The following is a 16,732-nucleotide window of genomic DNA, read 5'->3' as shown; positions in this document are numbered from 1 at the left end:
GAAGAGTTTCAACAACAAGTTTCCCGGTAACACTAACATATACAGTACGAATAAGGCTACATGGTTCGATACAGAACGAGGTGAGTATCCAGCTATCGAGAGGTCTCGTCGTCCACGGTCATTCTCAGTTGATGCAAGAGCATGTTTCCGTACAGCCACGATCCAGGAAGTGCGAGAGGATGAACTTGATCTCGGAAGTAACGGGTTTGACCTGTCGAGAAGCGAAACAATGAGAGCCATTCCGAAGGAGAAAGAGACGAGAATCAAACTCACCGATCATGCGAGAACCCCATTCGTCTATCCTCAGTCGACGAGCGAGATCCTCATCCTCTATCTCAGTCTTTGACTCTTTCCTCCATCCGAGCGCTTTCTCACCGATCTTTCCCGTCCACGCTATCCAACTCGAACCTCCCTCCGATGCCGCTTTCGATTCCTCGATCAAGTTCTCGACGACGTACCGACCGATTCGATCCACCGCCATCAATCGATTGAAAGGGACGGTGTCCAACTCCTTGATCGGATGAGATGCGCCTGAACAAGGGGAGGAAAACATTAGTCTCTCTGGAAAACGAGCCCAGAAAAGATGTAAACTCACGCCAGAGTATCGTCGGTCTAACGTTGTTCCCTCCTACGTCTCTACCCTCCTTCCAGCTCCTCGCGCAATACCTCAATGTTTCGTAAAATCTTCCTTCGAACCATTTCTTCTCGCCTTGATCCATCGACCTCCAAGGGTCAAACTTCGCTTTCGCTTCTTCCTCCGCCATACCAGCTTCGATAGCGACCTTCTGGGCGGATTGATCGTCGACTGATTGACGCATGTGAGACCAGAAGCCGGGAGCGATCGAAAAGATGTCGGGAACGGCAGAAATGTTGTGTCGCTTCGAGAGACCTTCCATCAAAGGGATGACGATTTGCGAGAATCGATCTGGCAAACGCAAAGATCCGTGGGCATCGGGGAGACTGAAGTAGAGATAGAGAGGACGGACCTTCGATCGCAGCGGGAGGATAGAAATGAGGATGAGTCGCAATGTAGCCGTTATCGAATTCAGGTTCTTGAAATCCGTAATGGAAGACGTTGACGACCCTTAGATTGAGCTTCGGTACGTGACAAACCCAGGGTCGACTCTGGACAAAATTTGGCCACTCCCGTCGTCCTGAGAGGAAACTCGTATAGTTGACCGGAGGGAGTTCTTGTCCGAGCGGGTAAGAAGGGGAGAGAGGATGGTCACTACCGATCATTTCGTGTGAACCTTGAAGGAATTGACAGATGTGTTCGTTGTGGTCGCGATCGATGCTGTCGCCAAAGAGAACGATTGTGCGGTTTTCGACGAACTTGATGACTGGAGAGACGGTGTTTTGGACGGATGCGTCGTGGAGTAGGGTCAAGTAGTCGACGGGTTGACATTCGGGTGAGGCCGAGAAGGGTTGCCAGGCGTTCGCTTTTGGTTCCGAAGCGTTGACATTGAGGACTCCGTGCTTTATTTCAGCAAGGGAGAAAAGATCAGCACTAAAAGATCGAGAGAGGAGTTGAAGAAGAGTATAACGAACGTGCTCGTAAGGGTTGCACCTGAGAGAGAGACGACAATCGGAAATCAGTCATCGACAGAAATTTGGGTCGAGTTTTGAGATTCGCGACTGACCTTTTCGAATCTGCGGTGGAAGTCGACCAAGTTGACGACCCTTTCCCACTCCCCTGACCTCTACTCGACACTTCACTTGTAGCTAGACCTCCTAGCCAACCCAGAACGCAGAATAAGAAAAGCGCAAGGAATGCAATGCATCTCTTGACTCCTGTTCTCCGACTCTTTGCTCGCCCGTCCGTCCATGCCATGTAACCCTTCCCTGATCCAGATCCCACACCGTTCAAAGGTTTCGTCTCTTTACTCGACCTCTCTTTCAACATCTTTCCGTATCGCTTTTCCGAATCGGCATCGAGTTGAATTGTCACATCGTTGCTTTCGAAGTTGATGTTCACTGACGATCTCCGTCGAAGGTGGTTGGAAGGAAACGAAGCGGTGTGAGGAGGACTCGGCGGAGTCGAAGGAGTGATAGGGATTGCCGAGTATTCGTAAGTTCCGAACTTTGGTGGTACTGGTGGCGGAGTCATTCTCAGTTCAGCACTCGATTCGACGGGGATCAGAGCAGCTGAGGTGTACAGAGGAGAGCAATGAGAGAAGTCGAGCCTCAGCCGCAGGAAATTTCCCTCTATCACATCCTTCGAGTGGTGCTCCAGAAGCAATGTAGAGTGTCGAACGTAATCCCAGGCGAGTTTAGCGCAGTTCGCGTAGTTTCGACGATGAAGTTCGAGAAGCTCGAACGAAAGAACACCGCAAATGGAAAGTTCCGAAGGTTTTTTGAGCGTCAGCCACCTTTCAAATTTTTTTGACCTGGTCCCAACCTGGTCCTGCAGGAATTGCCCCAAGCCTTCAAGGTAGATCGTGACAGTGAGATTTACCGGGAGATCAACCAGCCGCGCTTCGAGAACGACTCAGAACTGAGGTCGAGCGAGCAGAGAGACGACTTGGACAGACTCACTTTTCCACGAGCTATGCAAACGGTTGATTGTTGCCGCTACCGCTCTATATCTCTACGTACCATTTGACCCTGAGCCGGAGAGCTTTGGAGAGGCGCGTTGTTGGATATCAAGCACGCCGGCAATCGAATGTCGGCGGCGGGACGAGGGCGGGTAATTGCGAGAGGGTTGTACAAGCTGTCACTACCCAAAGACAACCTCGTGAAGGCTGCCAGGCGAAAAGGTCGAACCGCGTGAAGGGAAAGAGAGAATCCGTCGATCCGATATCCATCGCCTCACCTGCCTCCATTCACACGACACCACCTTACGGCGCTAACACCACCTTACGAAGAACAGAAGAGGATTCCGACCCTATACAGAGCGATAGAGCTCCCTCTCTAGAGACAATAGTCAGTCAACTCGGTCGACACCCTTCGCACATCTCTTCTCCCCTTGAGCAGCAGCAACCTAGTCCAACCCGAAATCGTCACAGAAGCTACAGAGAGCTACCGACTCAGTCAGCCAATCGTAGAAGGGCGGAAATAGCAAGTCTAATACTTTGAGAATCGGAGGAGCTCTTTCGGTCGGTCAACGAGGATCCACGACTAGGGAAGTCCGGGTATCGTTCTAGAGTTGGAATGGCGACATTAGACAGCCGGGAGTACTCGGCGGTGTTTACAGGACTCAAGTCAACGGCGATTACAGCCGGAATCTTTTTCGTTTCGGGATGCACTCTGCACGAGATCTTCAAGCGTCTCAGGAGGTACCCGGACGAGGACAAGGCTAGGAAGAGAGGAGAGAAAGTACCAGATAGAGGAATGGAAGGTAACACCTAAACTCTTCTTCTGCAGCGAGAGAGTTTGAAGCTGAACTGAAAATTGAGAATTGCTCGCTCCCTAGGTTGGGCGATGGGATACCTCTACAGAGCGAGGACGTACGTCGAAGGAGAAAGAGCTCCGGACTTTGCGAACTATCCTCTGTCGTGGATCGTCGAAGCAGTGAGGAGGAAACCGTCTTACTTCGAGGAGCACGATGTCGGAGCGGATGCAGTTGTCTACCTTCGTTTCTTGCGAGGAGTTCGTGAGTCTACCACTTCCCTTCAACGTAAACTAGACGCTGTAAGGCTGACGCTTTCTGAGTGACAGTTTACTGGACATTCTTCCTTCTCTGTACCGTCTTTCCGACCTTGATCGCGATCAATTTCATCTTCAGTCCTTCGAACATCCCGACAAACAACATCAACCGTGCTTCGATCGCTTCGTTGGTTCAATCTACGCGAGGTCTCGGACTGTAGGCTCGTCTCTTTACCTCCTCCTGCTCGTCGAAGCGACTAACTCGCCCTGACAGTCTCGGAGTTCACGTCGCTTGCGTTTGGATCGTCTCGGTTACTTGGTTCGTCACTCTGTTCTGGATCGGACGAGGAGCACTACGAGTGAGGCAGAACGAGTTGAGGAGGATTCTTCAAGACCGGGATCCGAATAGAGAACCTCCGAAAGACACGACTCGACTTCCTCCTCGAGAGCTCGACCCTTCGATCCCGCCTGAAGACGTCGGATGGAGGTATCGAACTGTGCTCGTACGCAACATCCCTCCAGCACTCAGGACGGAACAAGCGATCTCGGATTATTTCGAACATCATTTCCGAACGAATCCTTCTCGATTGGAAGACTCGACCTCTCCTTCGACACCCGAGAACAAGGACAGTTACGCGATGACTTCTCGGAACGACGAAAAGACTCAGCTCATCACGAAGATCGTCCTCGTCAGGAGGCAGGCTGAATTGAATTCACTTTACGCGAAATACCTCGGAGTTCTTCACGAACTCGAAACGGCGCACGTTCAGCTCGTTCGCAACGTCATGAAATGGGTCAAGATACAAGTGGAGGATCAAAAGCTCGCTCAGAACGGTCAACTCCCTCCGATTAGCCCTTACGAATGGGTCAAAATGAAACTCTCTCGCCAAACTCGACAAGCTTACGATCTCGCGCACGCCCCTCGAGAAGGAGACGCGATCCTCATCTCTTCCCTTCGACCTTTCCTCGAAGACAAACCTCCTCTCGATTCGCACGGCGCACCTCTCTCGATATGGGCCGTCCTTCACAAGATTCAACACGAACACGCCGAACTCCTCGATCGCTTTCACCCTCTCAAACGACTCAAGCGTTTCAGAGGTCAATCTGTACCGGCAATCGATTATTACCTCACAAAATTGAACATTCAAATGTCGCTCATCGACGACCTTCGAGCGCGACCTGAACAATTCGAAGCTGCTTCTACCGCTTTCGTCACATTCGAACGAGTCGAGGATTCGATCAGGGTCAAGAAGGAACTCGGGGGGAGACACTTCAAGGCGAGGGCGATCGCGAGGGGTGGAAGAGTGTTAGAGTTTCGAGTAAAAGCGGCGCCTGAAGCGAGGGATTTGCATTGGGAGCAATTGGTCGTCGTCTCGTTACACGCCGACTTGGTCAGAGGAACGATCCTCCAGGTCGTTATCTGGGGACTCACTATCGTGAGTCGAACCGCCGCTCTCTCTGACTTTCCTTCACTGAACTCTTTCCCTTCAGGTTTGGGTTGTTCCGATTTCGTTCTTGATCGGTCTCTTCTCGCTTGAATCGCTGAGTATTCGTCTTCCCGGAGGTGAGTCCCTCTGGACCTTTCGATGAGCGAGTGCCAATTGACGCCTTTGTGCTTTGCTTAGTTGCGAGCTTCCTTCAAAACAACTCGACCCTCAACACCCTCTTCTCCTCCTTGCTGCCGACTGCTTTGATGGCGATCCTGAACATGGTACAGTCATCCTCTCAGCTCAATCAGCTCCCGACTTTGTTTTTTGACGCTCTCGCTCGATTCTAGTTCGTGCCGACAGTCCTCGGAATCTTGCAACGAAAAGGAAAGACCATCATCACCGAATCGAAATGGAGTGCTCAGACACAATCTGCCTACCACAAATTCCTCATCATGTGAGTCAATTCTTCCTCTTCCCTCGATTTTCCAAAAGCGAGCTGATTCCTCTCCCACACGTCTAGCAATTTCATCGTCGTCTTCTGCATCGGAATCTCTGCCTTCACAGCATTCTTGAACGCGTTCCGACAACCGGTTTCGGTTCTCGCCGTCGTCGCTGCTGCTTTCCCTCGAGGCGCTACGTTCTTCGTTTCTTGGTCGTTGCTGATTGTCGGGCTTCAACACGGCCTCGAGATAGCTCTATTTGGTATTGCGTGGGTGAACCATAGCTCGTGAGTCGACTCCGAGGACTCTCAGTTAAAGCTTGACTCACGAAAAGACTTCGGAAACAGGATTCGCAAGTATATCGCTCCGAGAAAACGGGAGGGCGATGCTGTTCCCCGTTTCTTTGGATGGCAGAACTGGTGAGTCGATATTCGTAGCGTTCTCTCCGCTCGTCTGAGACTGACCCGTTCGAGTGCAGGGTCCCGACACATCTATTGATCATCAGCGTTTCCCTACTCTTCGCCTGCCTCAATCCGTACGTCTTCCTCGCCCCCCGTAGCTTCCTCGCCTACTCACTCGAGTGTCTTGATCCTGCAGTCTCGTCATCGCTTTCAACTTTGCTTATTTCGCCGTCGCATTCACTGTTTTCAAGAATCGTGAGCTTCTCCTTCTCCCTAGCTGGTTTTAAAGTTCACTCTGACCGTTCTACGTCCCCTGTCAGAGTTCGCCCATGTTTACTACCGAAGACATTTCGAGGGCGGAGGTCGATCAATTTAGTAAGTCTCTACTCACCTTTCTTCCTTCGAGTGAAACGCTGATCTGATATTGCTCGTCCCTAGTCGTCGAATCTTCCGTTACTCCCTCGATATGGCGATCTTTTCGCAGTTCGTCCTCGTCGCCTTCTTCTGGGTTCTCAAAAAGTTCTCGCTCGGCGGAGCTTGTATCCCTCTCGTGAGTCCTCATAGACACACAGACTCTCCTGGGATCCGCACTGACGATTCAGTCTCACGACGAAAAGATTCCGATCACGGTTCTCCTCAAACTCGTCGGTACCCGCTACTTCGATCACCGAATGGACGAAATCGACGACGCCCATGCGAAAGCCGTCTGTGGAGTCGCGGAACCGAATCTCGGCCTTTCAGTGCCGCTCAAGACTGACGACGAATTGAGTCATGGTCGACATCGAAGCGCTTTCGAAGCTCTATCAAGTATCAAGACTTTCGCCACGGTGACCGCTCCTTCTCTCCTTCTCCGACCTACCGCGAAACTTCCTTACGTCGGAGAACGAGTCGAACGATCCAATGAACACTGGAGAGCATCTTCCGAAACAGCTGCTCAACGTCAGAGAAATGTCGTCCCGAACAACCTCGCTCGAGCGAGAGCTTCGACTTCTCCCGACGATCAAAGAAGACCAATTCTCCTGGAGACGATCATCTCGAACGACACTGCTCCTGACGGAACACCTTCGTTCGGCGACGACTCGACCGTTGCATTCCCGACTCCTCTCGCGATCCCGACCGACGTTTTCACCTCGGAGAAGCACGTCGAACCTGAGCATCATTCGGCACCGATCTCGATCGTCACTCCTCATCCTCCAGTACTCCGTGATGATCGACCTGTCTCGCACGTCCACTACCACAACCCGGCAGAGGTGACTCCTCTCGCTCACTCCCTCTGGCTTCCTCGAGAACCCCTCAAACCTGTCGATCTCGGCGACACGGTTGACTACAACGGACGAGTATTCGTCTCAAGTGAAGGAGGAGATGGAATCATCGGTTCATTCGAAGCGTTCGACTGTTTCGACGAACTCGAGTCGGAGGAAGAGGAAGAGCACGAACCGACGAAACGAGCAGACTCGAACCACCTCGCTCCTCCTACTTCACCCACATCTCCTCACCTCGCTCGCAAAAACAGTCGAGCTGCCTCTCATACTTCATTCGATAATTACGGACTCACGCTGAAAGGAAACGAACGTATTCGAGTCGCGGCAGATGTCGCGGCAAAAGCTGCGGTCGAAGGAGGAGGACAAGTCGTACCCATCGCATCGAACGGAGAAGGAGGAGGAACAGGAGGGTCCGATCAAACTTCGTTCGTTTCGGGAATGCGACGTCGCAGGAGTACACAAACGAGCATCAATTCAACTCCGACTTCTCCAGTCTTACGACGTTCCCCGAACGCACCGAGACCTTCACCTCCAGCGATTCCAAACTTTACCCAAGAGCCCGCATCCGATCCAAACATGCTCTCACCTCTCTCGGCTGCCACGGAAGAATCTGCGTTCCCCTTCCCTCCTCCTTCTCCTTCCTCTGCCGCAATGGCGACTACGACTTCTCCCACTCGTTCGAGAGGACGCCGCCTCACGATTTCCGCGCTCACCCCGCCTGGATCTCGAATTGGAATCGGTTCACCCCCAATGGGTTCGACTTCGAACATGGGTCGAAGACGTTCGACTCGTTCTCATCGATCGAATTCCGTCGCTCCTTCGATTCAACACTCGATCACTCTATCTCGAATCGACGAACCGACCTCAGTATCAGGCGAAGGGGAAGGAGGAGAAGGAGGAGAAGAAGTGATTTCACAACAAGCTGCTTTGAGGGCAGAATTACTTCACGAAGAAATCTTGTCCCATCAACGTTACGTCAAACATGAGAAAGTCGTCAAGGACCAGGAATCGAAAGATAGGAGACAGGCTAGTGGATCGTTCTTGGCGAGGATGATGGGAAGTCCTTCGAAGGATGGAGGAGGAGGAGGTGGTGGAGCAAAAGCAGATACTTCTCTCAATTTCTAATCTTACTCTCTCTCTTTCAATACATAGCAGTTGGAATCTTCTCTCTTTAATACACGAGTTGTCTCTTTTTCGCATTGTTGTTCTTTTCGTAACTCTCTATCTAATCACGTCTCTCTCTTACTATTTTACTCGCATATCATATTCAGATACCCTTCTTACAATTCATGGAATCCTCTCTCAAGACTGCTGAAGGAGAGACGAGACTATACCGAGAGTGTACAGCTCTGACAGTCTCTCTCAATGCTCGTGACAAGGAGATGAATGCGTTTGGTTGCGAGAAAGAATAAAACGACTTTCGACTAAAACTACCCAACTTCTTCGTTATCGTCCTCTTCTTCTATACTCTCCAACATCCCCTCGTACACGCTCGTATCCGGAATCCCCCACCACCTACTCTTTCCGCCATCTTCCTCAAAGAACGGTTTGAACGATTCGACGAGGGCGTTCCTCTTCTCGACCGCCTCGAGCAGCACTGGACTGACTGGAACTTTACTCGGATCTTCTTCTCCCCCTACTCCCGCCGACGATGGTACCTTGTTCAACGATCGATCCTTATCTTTCTGAGTCCCCTTCTTCTTCTTCTTCGAATCGGTCCTCTGTCGTTTGTGCCATCCAGCTTCGATCACTCGTTCTTGGGCGTCTCGTGCAGTTTCGTATTCTTGATAAGCCATTCGGTCTTTCACGATCGACATGAGGATCGATTTGCGAGATTCGTTCAGTTCGACTTGATGCTGAAGCAGTCGTTGACACGCTCTCAACGCGGTAGAGATCTCATCGTCTTCTCGTTTCGTCCAATCGACCTAAAGATCTCGCAAACAATCAGTCTCAAGTTTCCCCTCGAAAGGAGAGGGAGAGAGAAAAAAACTTACTTCTTCTTCGGGTAACAATCCAATGAACCTCAATTCTCTCTTGATCCTCTCCTCCAAATCGACCGCATCCATCTCTACCTTTTCTCCCGCCGAGGCCATCCCCGCCATTCCATCCTCCATATCATCTTCCCCTTCGGCATCTTCATCGTCTCCATCCCTTCCTCCTCCTCTAAACCCATTCTCCTCTTCATCCCCCTCTACACTCCCTTCACGTCCATTCCCATTCCCACTTCCATCGAGTAACCCCAGGTTTACTGATTCCTCGAACGCTAAAGCACTCATGATCCTTTCACTGAGCGGACCCAAAAAAATATTCTCAGTCGCCATCGCCTCTTCGCTCAAATGACACGGTTTCAACCTCGGTAAAGGTGGTGGTAGTAACAATGCCGCATTCGTTGATGCATTCGAAGAGGAAGAGGAAGAGTGAAGGAGTCTTTGTTGTTGTTGTTGAAGGAGGGTTTTTTGTTGGTGAGAATGAGAGGATGAGCGATGATGATCGAGATCTTCTTCTTCCCATTTTTGAAGATAGGGTTTTCCTAATGGTGGGATGATATAAGGTGACAGATCTTCCGGCTACGTTACGCACCACGCTCGATCCCATCAGCTTTTTCTTCTTCTTCTTCCTTGTCGAAGTGACTCGAAACCCACGAGACAAAAGATAGAGAAGGAGTGAAAAGCGTACCTTTGCAGCTAAGAACGCTAAATCGTCCTCTCCAAACGGTCTCAAATAACTCTCGGTCCAATTCACAAAAGTTGAATGAGCGATTTGTTGTCCCGGTTTCGAATTCGAGAAATCTCCTTCGACATCGGCTTGTCTCTTTGCCGTCGGAGTTGGGGGAACGACCTCAGGTTTCACTGGAACGAGAGAGTATTGAGGAACGTAGAAAGCGGTAGCAGATCCCGGGGCGGGAGGCTTGATTGGGATCGAGTGTTTCGTGAATCGTTCGGATTTGAGTCGACGCTCGAGTGGATTTAGACGCGGAGTACTGATGACGGGAGGAGGAGGGGCGTTCGTGGGAGGTAGAGGAGAGTGTCGAGCGGAGGGAGTAGCGGGACCGGGAGTAGCGGGAGTAGAGGCGGAAGAGGGAGAGGGTTGGTGAGAATTTGTCGATTCGAGTTTTCGGATTTTTTGTAAAAGAGGTTGTTCCGCTGAAAAGAGACAAAAGGTGAGTTGGTCGTGAGAGATTTAAGAGTAAGTTGATGGGACTTACGAGCAGGAGTCGAATCAGTTCCGGAATCGTCTGAATCAATCACGGTATCTCGTTTCCGTTTCTTCTTTTTATCGTAATGTCGAGGAGGTTTCGGTTGTACTGCATCGTCGTCTGGTTCAGGTGATGATGCGACTGCAAATACATCTCCTACGCCGAATCAGCACAATGATACATGTGGATTCGCGAGAGAGGAGACTTGCCTTGTAGAGGAGGTTGAACCGTCGTCGCATCCTTCATCATCGTATCCGTTCCATTCGCTGCTGCTGGGGCTGTACTCTTCATCGCCTGACCCTTCGTCGCTGTCTTCTGACTCTTCTTCGCGGCCGCCTGTTGTTGTCTTTGAGCTTCAATCTGCGCCTGTTCTTTCTCCCTCTCCAATCTCCTCCTCTCCTCCTCTTCCCTTTCCTCCACTTGTCTCCTCACCGCCAATTCCCTCTCCTCCCTCTGCCTCTGTTCCAATCTCTCCCTCTCGACCTTCTCGACCCTCTCCTTCTCTCGTTTCTCCTCTTCCTCCCTCTTCCTCCTCCTCTCCCCTTCTTTAATCCTCCCAGCTTCCTCCAAACTCTTCTTCTCACTCACCTGTCTCTCCAACAACAATTTCTTGTTCTCTTCCTTGAGCTGGACGCGGGACGAAGCGGAGAATCGAGAGGCGACGAGAACGGTACGTAGGTTCAAGAGGGTTTGGTTAGGTAAGGGACCGGTAGAGGACGAACAGGTGATCAAAGGGGAAGAGGCATTCGCAGGGGTGTGTAAAGGGAATTTCGTTAGAGCTGGGAGAGAGGGGAGAAGCGAAGAAGAGGAAGAAGAAGAGGAGGGGACTGCTGAGGCGAGGATCGGGAGTGAGGCGGGTGGAGGCGCTGGAGTCGGTGGATTAGGCATAGAAGATTGAGAGAGGTTCGGTAGAGGTGGGAACGGTAACTGTAAGGCTGTCAACGCAAGGTAGAGAGTCGAGAAATTGGGGGTCAGCTCAATCGTCACGTTACGGTTCAAGCTGCTCCCAGATTATCCAGACTCCAGTTCTGATGATCCCCCGAGTCTCACTGCACCTCGTATTGACCGGAGAGACGAGATTTAGATCTCCACAAGATGATGGAATTCGGCAAGTCGATCCCTCCTTTCCCTTACGCGTCCAATACGTTCAGACGATGACTTACGCTACTCTACTCAGTATCTACCCATTCAAACCAGTTCCGATCGTCTTTGAAGCGTGTTGTTCGGTTGATCAAAGTTTAGTCTCTTAAATCCGTTCTCCAATGATCCTTCTGTGGATCGCTTGGGTCGTCGAGTGAGTCGCTAGTCGAAAACACGTTCTAGTATGTTTTGAGGAGTCGTATGATGTTTCCGAGTGATGAATTGAAGTCGAAGATTCTCTCTCCTTGACTTTTGTACCGTCACCAACCTTATCTTCCCCGTCAAGCTGGCTCACCTATAGACAGCTCTCTCTCTCTCTCTCTGCTCTCCACGTCTCGCCGGTCGAGCGCCCTCGTCTCTCTTCGCACACTCCTTTCCAAATTCCTCGGATGCCGACGCAACACCACCAACTCCCGCAGTCGGATGACTCACACGAACTACACACCCTACACACAAACTCAAGACGCGACAAGGGAAAACAGAGGAGAACGGAAAGAGACGAGAAAGGAGAGGAGGAGGATGAAGTTGAGGGATTATTTCGATTGAATGACCGAGTTGAAGACGAACGAGCAGAAGAGGAGGAGGAGGAGGAACAGGGATTACTGGAGAACAGAGATCCAGACGAGCGGATAGGAGAAGCGAGAGAAGGGAAAGAGACGATGTTGGACGATTCTCGGAATGCGAGATTGAGGTCGAATAGTACGAGTAGTCGAGTCAGTCAGAGAAGCACAACGACAACATCGACAGGGATGAGTACACAGCAGAAGAAGTTGTTCGTCAAGGAGACGGTTAGAGAGGTAAGCTTCGTCCTCTCCTCTCTGGACGAATTAAGTTTTTTCGAAAATGCTGACTCCGGTTCTCACTCCTAGACGCTGCCGGTCTTCTTCCTCGTCTTGATCGGTTCGGTCCTAACCGGGTCTCTACTCGACAAGTTACAAGCTTGGCGCGTGTTTATTCGGATCGAAGAGCTCTTCATCCTCGTTCCGATTCTCCTCAATCTCAAAGGTAACTCTTCCAATCCTCCTCTCCCATCCCAGCTTCACTTCCTGACAACCTTCATGTCCCCAGGTAACCTCGAGATGAATTTGGCCGCACGATTCTCGACCTCTGCCAACATTGGCGAGCTCGACCTTCGCCGAACTCGACGATCCCTCATCCTCGGTAACCTCGCCTTACTCCAAGTCCAAGCCCTGATCGTCTCCCTCCTTTCGGGTCTCCTTGCTTTCCTCCTCGGTCTAGCATCACGTAAAGGGGTTCATCATTCCCTTCAACATCCAATTCACAAAGGTCTAATCGGGACCGATTCGGAAGGGAACGATATCAGAGGTGGATATTTCGAGGCGTTACTCGTCCTGTGCGTGAGCATGTTGGCGGCTGGGATCTCGTCGGGTGTGTTGGGGAGCTTCATGTGCGGTTTAGTCGTACTTTGTAGGAGATTCAGGATTAATCCAGGTCAGTTCTCTCTCTCTCTCTCTCTCTCTTTCTCTCTCCTGCTCTCTCTGTGTGTCGAAGCCGACTGATGTGGATGATGATCGAGATATAGATAATGTATCGACCCCGATCGCAGCCGTCTTAGGGGACGTAGTAACTCTCGTTATTCTCGGTGGATTAGCTTCACTTTTCGCAAAATTTATGGGTATCCGCCTTCTCTCTCCCTCTCTCTCCCTTGCCCATCATCTCACTGACTCGTGTGATTGTCTGGATAGGGACAATAATCTCAACTCTAGTATTCCTCTGTCTCCTAGGAGCAGTCGTCCTCAACTTGATCTTCACGTTCCGTAACGCCTACGTTCAAGAACTCCTTTCGGTCGGTTGGGGTCCTCTGTTCCTCGCTATGGCAATCTCTTCGTTCGTTCTCTCCCCTCTCTCCTTGCTCCCTCCTCTGTCAAGGCTGACGTAGAGAATGTGCGGCGGAATGTAGTGGAACTGGAGTAGTTCTCGAAACCTACGTTAACCTCTACCCCGGGTTCTCCCTCCTCGCCCCCATATTCACGGCCCTCTCAGCAGCTCCCGCTTCCGTGTTCGTCGCGAGGACTACTACGATCCTTCATTCGCAATCGACGAGAAAGAATCGAGGACATTCGAGGGAATCGTTCTGGTTCACTGGAGGAGTTTTGTTCGTATTGGGAGTAGGGGTAATGGAATTGGCTTGGTTGTATGGAGTGGTTACGGATCAGACACCGAAGGGTTGGGGGTTTGCGGTGTGTTATTTGATTGCCGCTTGTGTTCAGGTGAGTCTTACTGGCCTCTTTTCGCGCGAGATGTCGAGGGTCGTGGACGGTGCTGATAAGTGGCTTTATGTGTGTCAGACGTTGTTGGGTTTGGTGATTGCTAGACAAGGTTCAATGTTGTTATGGAAATTCGATTATGATCCTGATGGTCCGTCCTTTTCTCTCTCTCCCTTCTCCTACCTCTATGATCCTTAACTGACCCACTTCCCCCTTGCTTGCGTTTGAACAGTCTATGCTCTACCTCTCCTGTCGTCTTTCCTAGACGTTTCAGGTCAATTATTACTAGTCGCCGCATTCGAGCTCAGTACGAAAGTGGTCAAAACGGCAGCAGGTACAACGGTTGAAGGAGTGGATGCGGATGTCGTCTCGGAAGGGGCGGAGATGTTGCGGAGGATGCTGATAAGAGGTTGACTTTTCGAGAAATGCATGATAGACACTTCTTCGGCGAGATGGAGTCTGGGCAGAAACAACGAGATTTAAAGTCGAGAAGAGGGTCCCCCCCATGCAAGCCGTCGAGCGACAACGCATTCGTCGTCACGGTTTCGCGTTTCGGCGATCTGAGCTCGATCCACTGCTTTGAATCGTTGAAATCGCCGCGATCTAGCAAACCACGCCTGTCGCTCGCTTGAGTGAGACCGTTTAAATGTAGTGAGAAACGAAGAAAGCTGAGTTGCGAGAGAAACTAGAAAAAGTTTGCGTAGTAAAAGTAACGAAAAACAGGGGGAGAGAGAGAGAGAGAAAGTGAAAACAAAAGGAAAAGTCGTGAGGGGTTGTAAAAACGAGGATAGGTATAGGTCTGTTTAGTTCGGGGAGAGAGCAAGTGAGAGTCCAAGGAGGAGGGGGAAGAGAAGAGAGATGGTATCTAGCTCGAGAGAAGAGAGGGATTTTTGTTTTTTTCTTTTTGAGACGATTTTTGGGTTGCGAGTTGGTTTGCGAGGGAGAGAGACAGGATCGATTCTGTTTGAGTATCCGTTAATTGATTGTTTTGCAAGCGAGGTTATTCATAGTTGCATTCCGAGGTCGATTCTAGTTTAGTTAGTTTGTTCACGCGTAATTTTGTGATCCGTTCATTCCGATTTCTTCTCTCCATCTTTCGCTTGTTTCCATTCGACGAATTGATCGATCGTTGAAGGCCCTGTTTGTCCTCGCACTCTTTCATCAGTCCCTCTCCTTTCCTCTTCCTCTGCTTTCCCCGAAAAGCATGAACTCGAACTCACAAGCATCCATTTCATTCCACCCTTCCAACCCTTCCCCGACACTCGCAACAAACACTCCTAATTGATCCCAAACGTCCCTACTAACACTCTTGAACCCTTCTCCCTTTTCGACTGCGAATTCGACGAATTCTTTCGCGAGAGGGTATTTCGTCGCGAGGACGAGCGAGATGACGGGGGTGAAGAGTTCTTTCGGGAGGGATTTCGAACCTTCGGGACAGAGGAACGGGAAGAGATAAGTGTAGAATTGAGTGAAGGAGGAGGATTTCGACGAGGAGGGTTTCGAGGTGGTGGGGTAGTGGTCCGAATCTTCTTCGGATTCATCAGAGATCATAGCACGACCGGGTTTCGAGGAGGAGTCTTGAGGTTGTTGTTGTTGTTGAGGTGCGGAGGAGGTGGCGGAATAGAGAGAATCTTTGAGTTGTTCGAGATGAGTCGCGAGTTGAGCTGAAGTACGAATACTAAGAAAGCTCGTCCTGAACGATCAAATGTCTTCCACAACGATGGATCAGGGCGTAGACTTACTTTGGTCCTCTGAATGCACGTTCAAAATCTTGATATTTGAAACTCCCAAAACTTCCAGCTTCAGCTCCTACATTCCAAGCCAACAACAATGGATGAACCTGTTCCCTCATGACCTCTCTCTCGTCAGCGTCACTCCTCACTCCGGTGCAGGAAGAAGAGGGGAAAGACTTACACCTTCCATCCCTAATCCCATTTCTTCAAACAATTTCTCGATCCCTTCTCCTCCCATCACCAACTCTTTCGAACTAATGTCGATATCAGAAGCGAGTTGATCTTGTTCTTCTCCTTCTCCTTCTCCTTCGGCTTCTGGTTGATCAATGAATTGTAGGAACCAAGCTTTGAGCGCTTCTTCGAATGAAACCGGTTTAGGAGGAGGAGGAGTTGGGGATTTCGGAATGTGAACGGGTTTCCTTCCCTTCGAAACAGGTTTCGCTTTCGAAGAGGTGGTCTTCTTCTTGGTGGGAGCAACGGGTTCTTCAATAACGAGATCTGAATCATCCGAATCAAATACCATCGCTCTTCTATCGATGACTTGCTCCGATTTCTTCTTCCTGGATCGTGCATCTTCTTCTTCTTCTTCCGAGTCGTCTTCGCTGTCAGAGAGTTCAATTCGTTTCTTCTTCAGTTTCGACGACGAGGAGGAGGTCGAAACAGGTTTCGCTTTCGCTTTCGAGGTTGATTTCTTCTTCTCGACGACCTCCTTCTCCTCGGAAGACTCCTCGTCGAGATCACTACTATCCGACAACACAATCTCGTCCTTCGCTTTCTTCTTCCCACCACCCGTCGAACTCTTCTTAGTCGTCGTTTTCGGTTTCGAAACCGCCGCCAAAGCCGCTTTCGATTTCTTTACCTCTTCTTTCCCTTTCCCTTTCCCTTTCCCCTTCGTCGTCGTAGTAGTGGTAGTTTTCGCTTTCTTCTTCGGAGGAGGTGGAGGTGGTTCCTCCTCTGAAGATTCTTCAGATTCAGAGGGAGAGGGAGAGGAAGAGGGAGGTTCGACACGTTTCTTTCCTTTTCCTTTTGATTTCGTGACCGGAACGGGAGAAACGGCCTTTTTCTTGCTTCGAGTGGTAGTGGTAGTGGTGGGTTTCTTGGAAGTGGTGGTCGTAGTAGAGGATCTCTTCGGGCGAGCCTGATTGAATGATGAAAACGATGAGTCACTGCGCACAATCGATTGCGAGAGCTAGAGCGCGTATGTAGCGGGACTCACCATCTTGTGAGACGACTGAAAGTGCTTGGACGGAAGCAAAGGGAGTGAGAGGTAGGAGAGAGAGAAGAGGAACGCGCGCAGGAATTTGAGAGAGGTTGATT

General features: G+C 50.6%; 5 protein-coding genes across 5 annotated transcripts; 2 read left to right on the top strand and 3 right to left on the bottom strand.

The window, feature by feature from the left end:
• Positions 1-92: 92 nt before the first annotated feature.
• JCM6883_002021 (uncharacterized protein) lies at positions 93-2,107 on the bottom strand (the record flags this gene model as incomplete). Its single annotated transcript, XM_076631700.1, has 6 exons — positions 93-211; positions 274-531; positions 596-925; positions 987-1,476; positions 1,549-1,567; positions 1,641-2,107. 6 exons carry the CDS (start codon positions 2,105-2,107, stop codon positions 93-95), a joined length of 1,683 nt encoding a protein of 560 aa, XP_076488271.1.
• A 1,043-nt stretch (positions 2,108-3,150) lies between these two features.
• On the top strand, positions 3,151-8,243 carry JCM6883_002020 (uncharacterized protein; the record flags this gene model as incomplete). Its single annotated transcript, XM_076631699.1, has 14 exons — positions 3,151-3,337; positions 3,413-3,592; positions 3,658-3,802; positions 3,860-5,021; positions 5,077-5,149; positions 5,211-5,296; positions 5,363-5,469; positions 5,536-5,742; positions 5,803-5,874; positions 5,934-5,990; positions 6,053-6,111; positions 6,177-6,231; positions 6,295-6,406; positions 6,474-8,243. 14 exons carry the CDS (start codon positions 3,151-3,153, stop codon positions 8,241-8,243), a joined length of 4,272 nt encoding a protein of 1,423 aa, XP_076488270.1.
• A 305-nt stretch (positions 8,244-8,548) lies between these two features.
• On the bottom strand, positions 8,549-11,202 carry JCM6883_002019 (Ada3 domain-containing protein; the record flags this gene model as incomplete). The annotated part of the gene is made up of 5 exons (XM_076631698.1): positions 8,549-9,043; positions 9,113-9,685; positions 9,795-10,261; positions 10,324-10,422; positions 10,488-11,202. The coding sequence occupies 5 exons, from the start codon at positions 11,200-11,202 to the stop codon at positions 8,549-8,551; spliced, it is 2,349 nt and encodes a 782-aa protein (XP_076488269.1).
• Positions 11,203-11,843: 641 nt separating this feature from the next.
• Positions 11,844-14,096, top strand: JCM6883_002018 (SLC41A family transporter; the record flags this gene model as incomplete). The annotated part of the gene is made up of 8 exons (XM_076631697.1): positions 11,844-12,251; positions 12,324-12,459; positions 12,523-12,906; positions 12,998-13,090; positions 13,161-13,302; positions 13,376-13,685; positions 13,764-13,833; positions 13,915-14,096. The coding sequence occupies 8 exons, from the start codon at positions 11,844-11,846 to the stop codon at positions 14,094-14,096; spliced, it is 1,725 nt and encodes a 574-aa protein (XP_076488268.1).
• Positions 14,097-14,752: 656 nt separating this feature from the next.
• On the bottom strand, positions 14,753-16,634 carry JCM6883_002017 (DCN1-like protein; the record flags this gene model as incomplete). The annotated part of the gene is made up of 5 exons (XM_076631696.1): positions 14,753-14,820; positions 14,903-15,360; positions 15,425-15,522; positions 15,597-16,553; positions 16,632-16,634. 5 exons carry the CDS (start codon positions 16,632-16,634, stop codon positions 14,753-14,755), a joined length of 1,584 nt encoding a protein of 527 aa, XP_076488267.1.
• Positions 16,635-16,732: the final 98 nt, after the last annotated feature.

This window comes from Sporobolomyces salmoneus, assembly GCF_050403485.1.
Source record: "Sporobolomyces salmoneus JCM6883 DNA, S_salmoneus_JCM6883_v1_ctg19, whole genome shotgun sequence".
Taxonomy (NCBI): domain Eukaryota; kingdom Fungi; phylum Basidiomycota; class Microbotryomycetes; order Sporidiobolales; family Sporidiobolaceae; genus Sporobolomyces; species Sporobolomyces salmoneus.
Note: the sequence above shows the minus strand (reverse complement) of the source record. Positions and strands in the feature narration are given on the sequence as shown.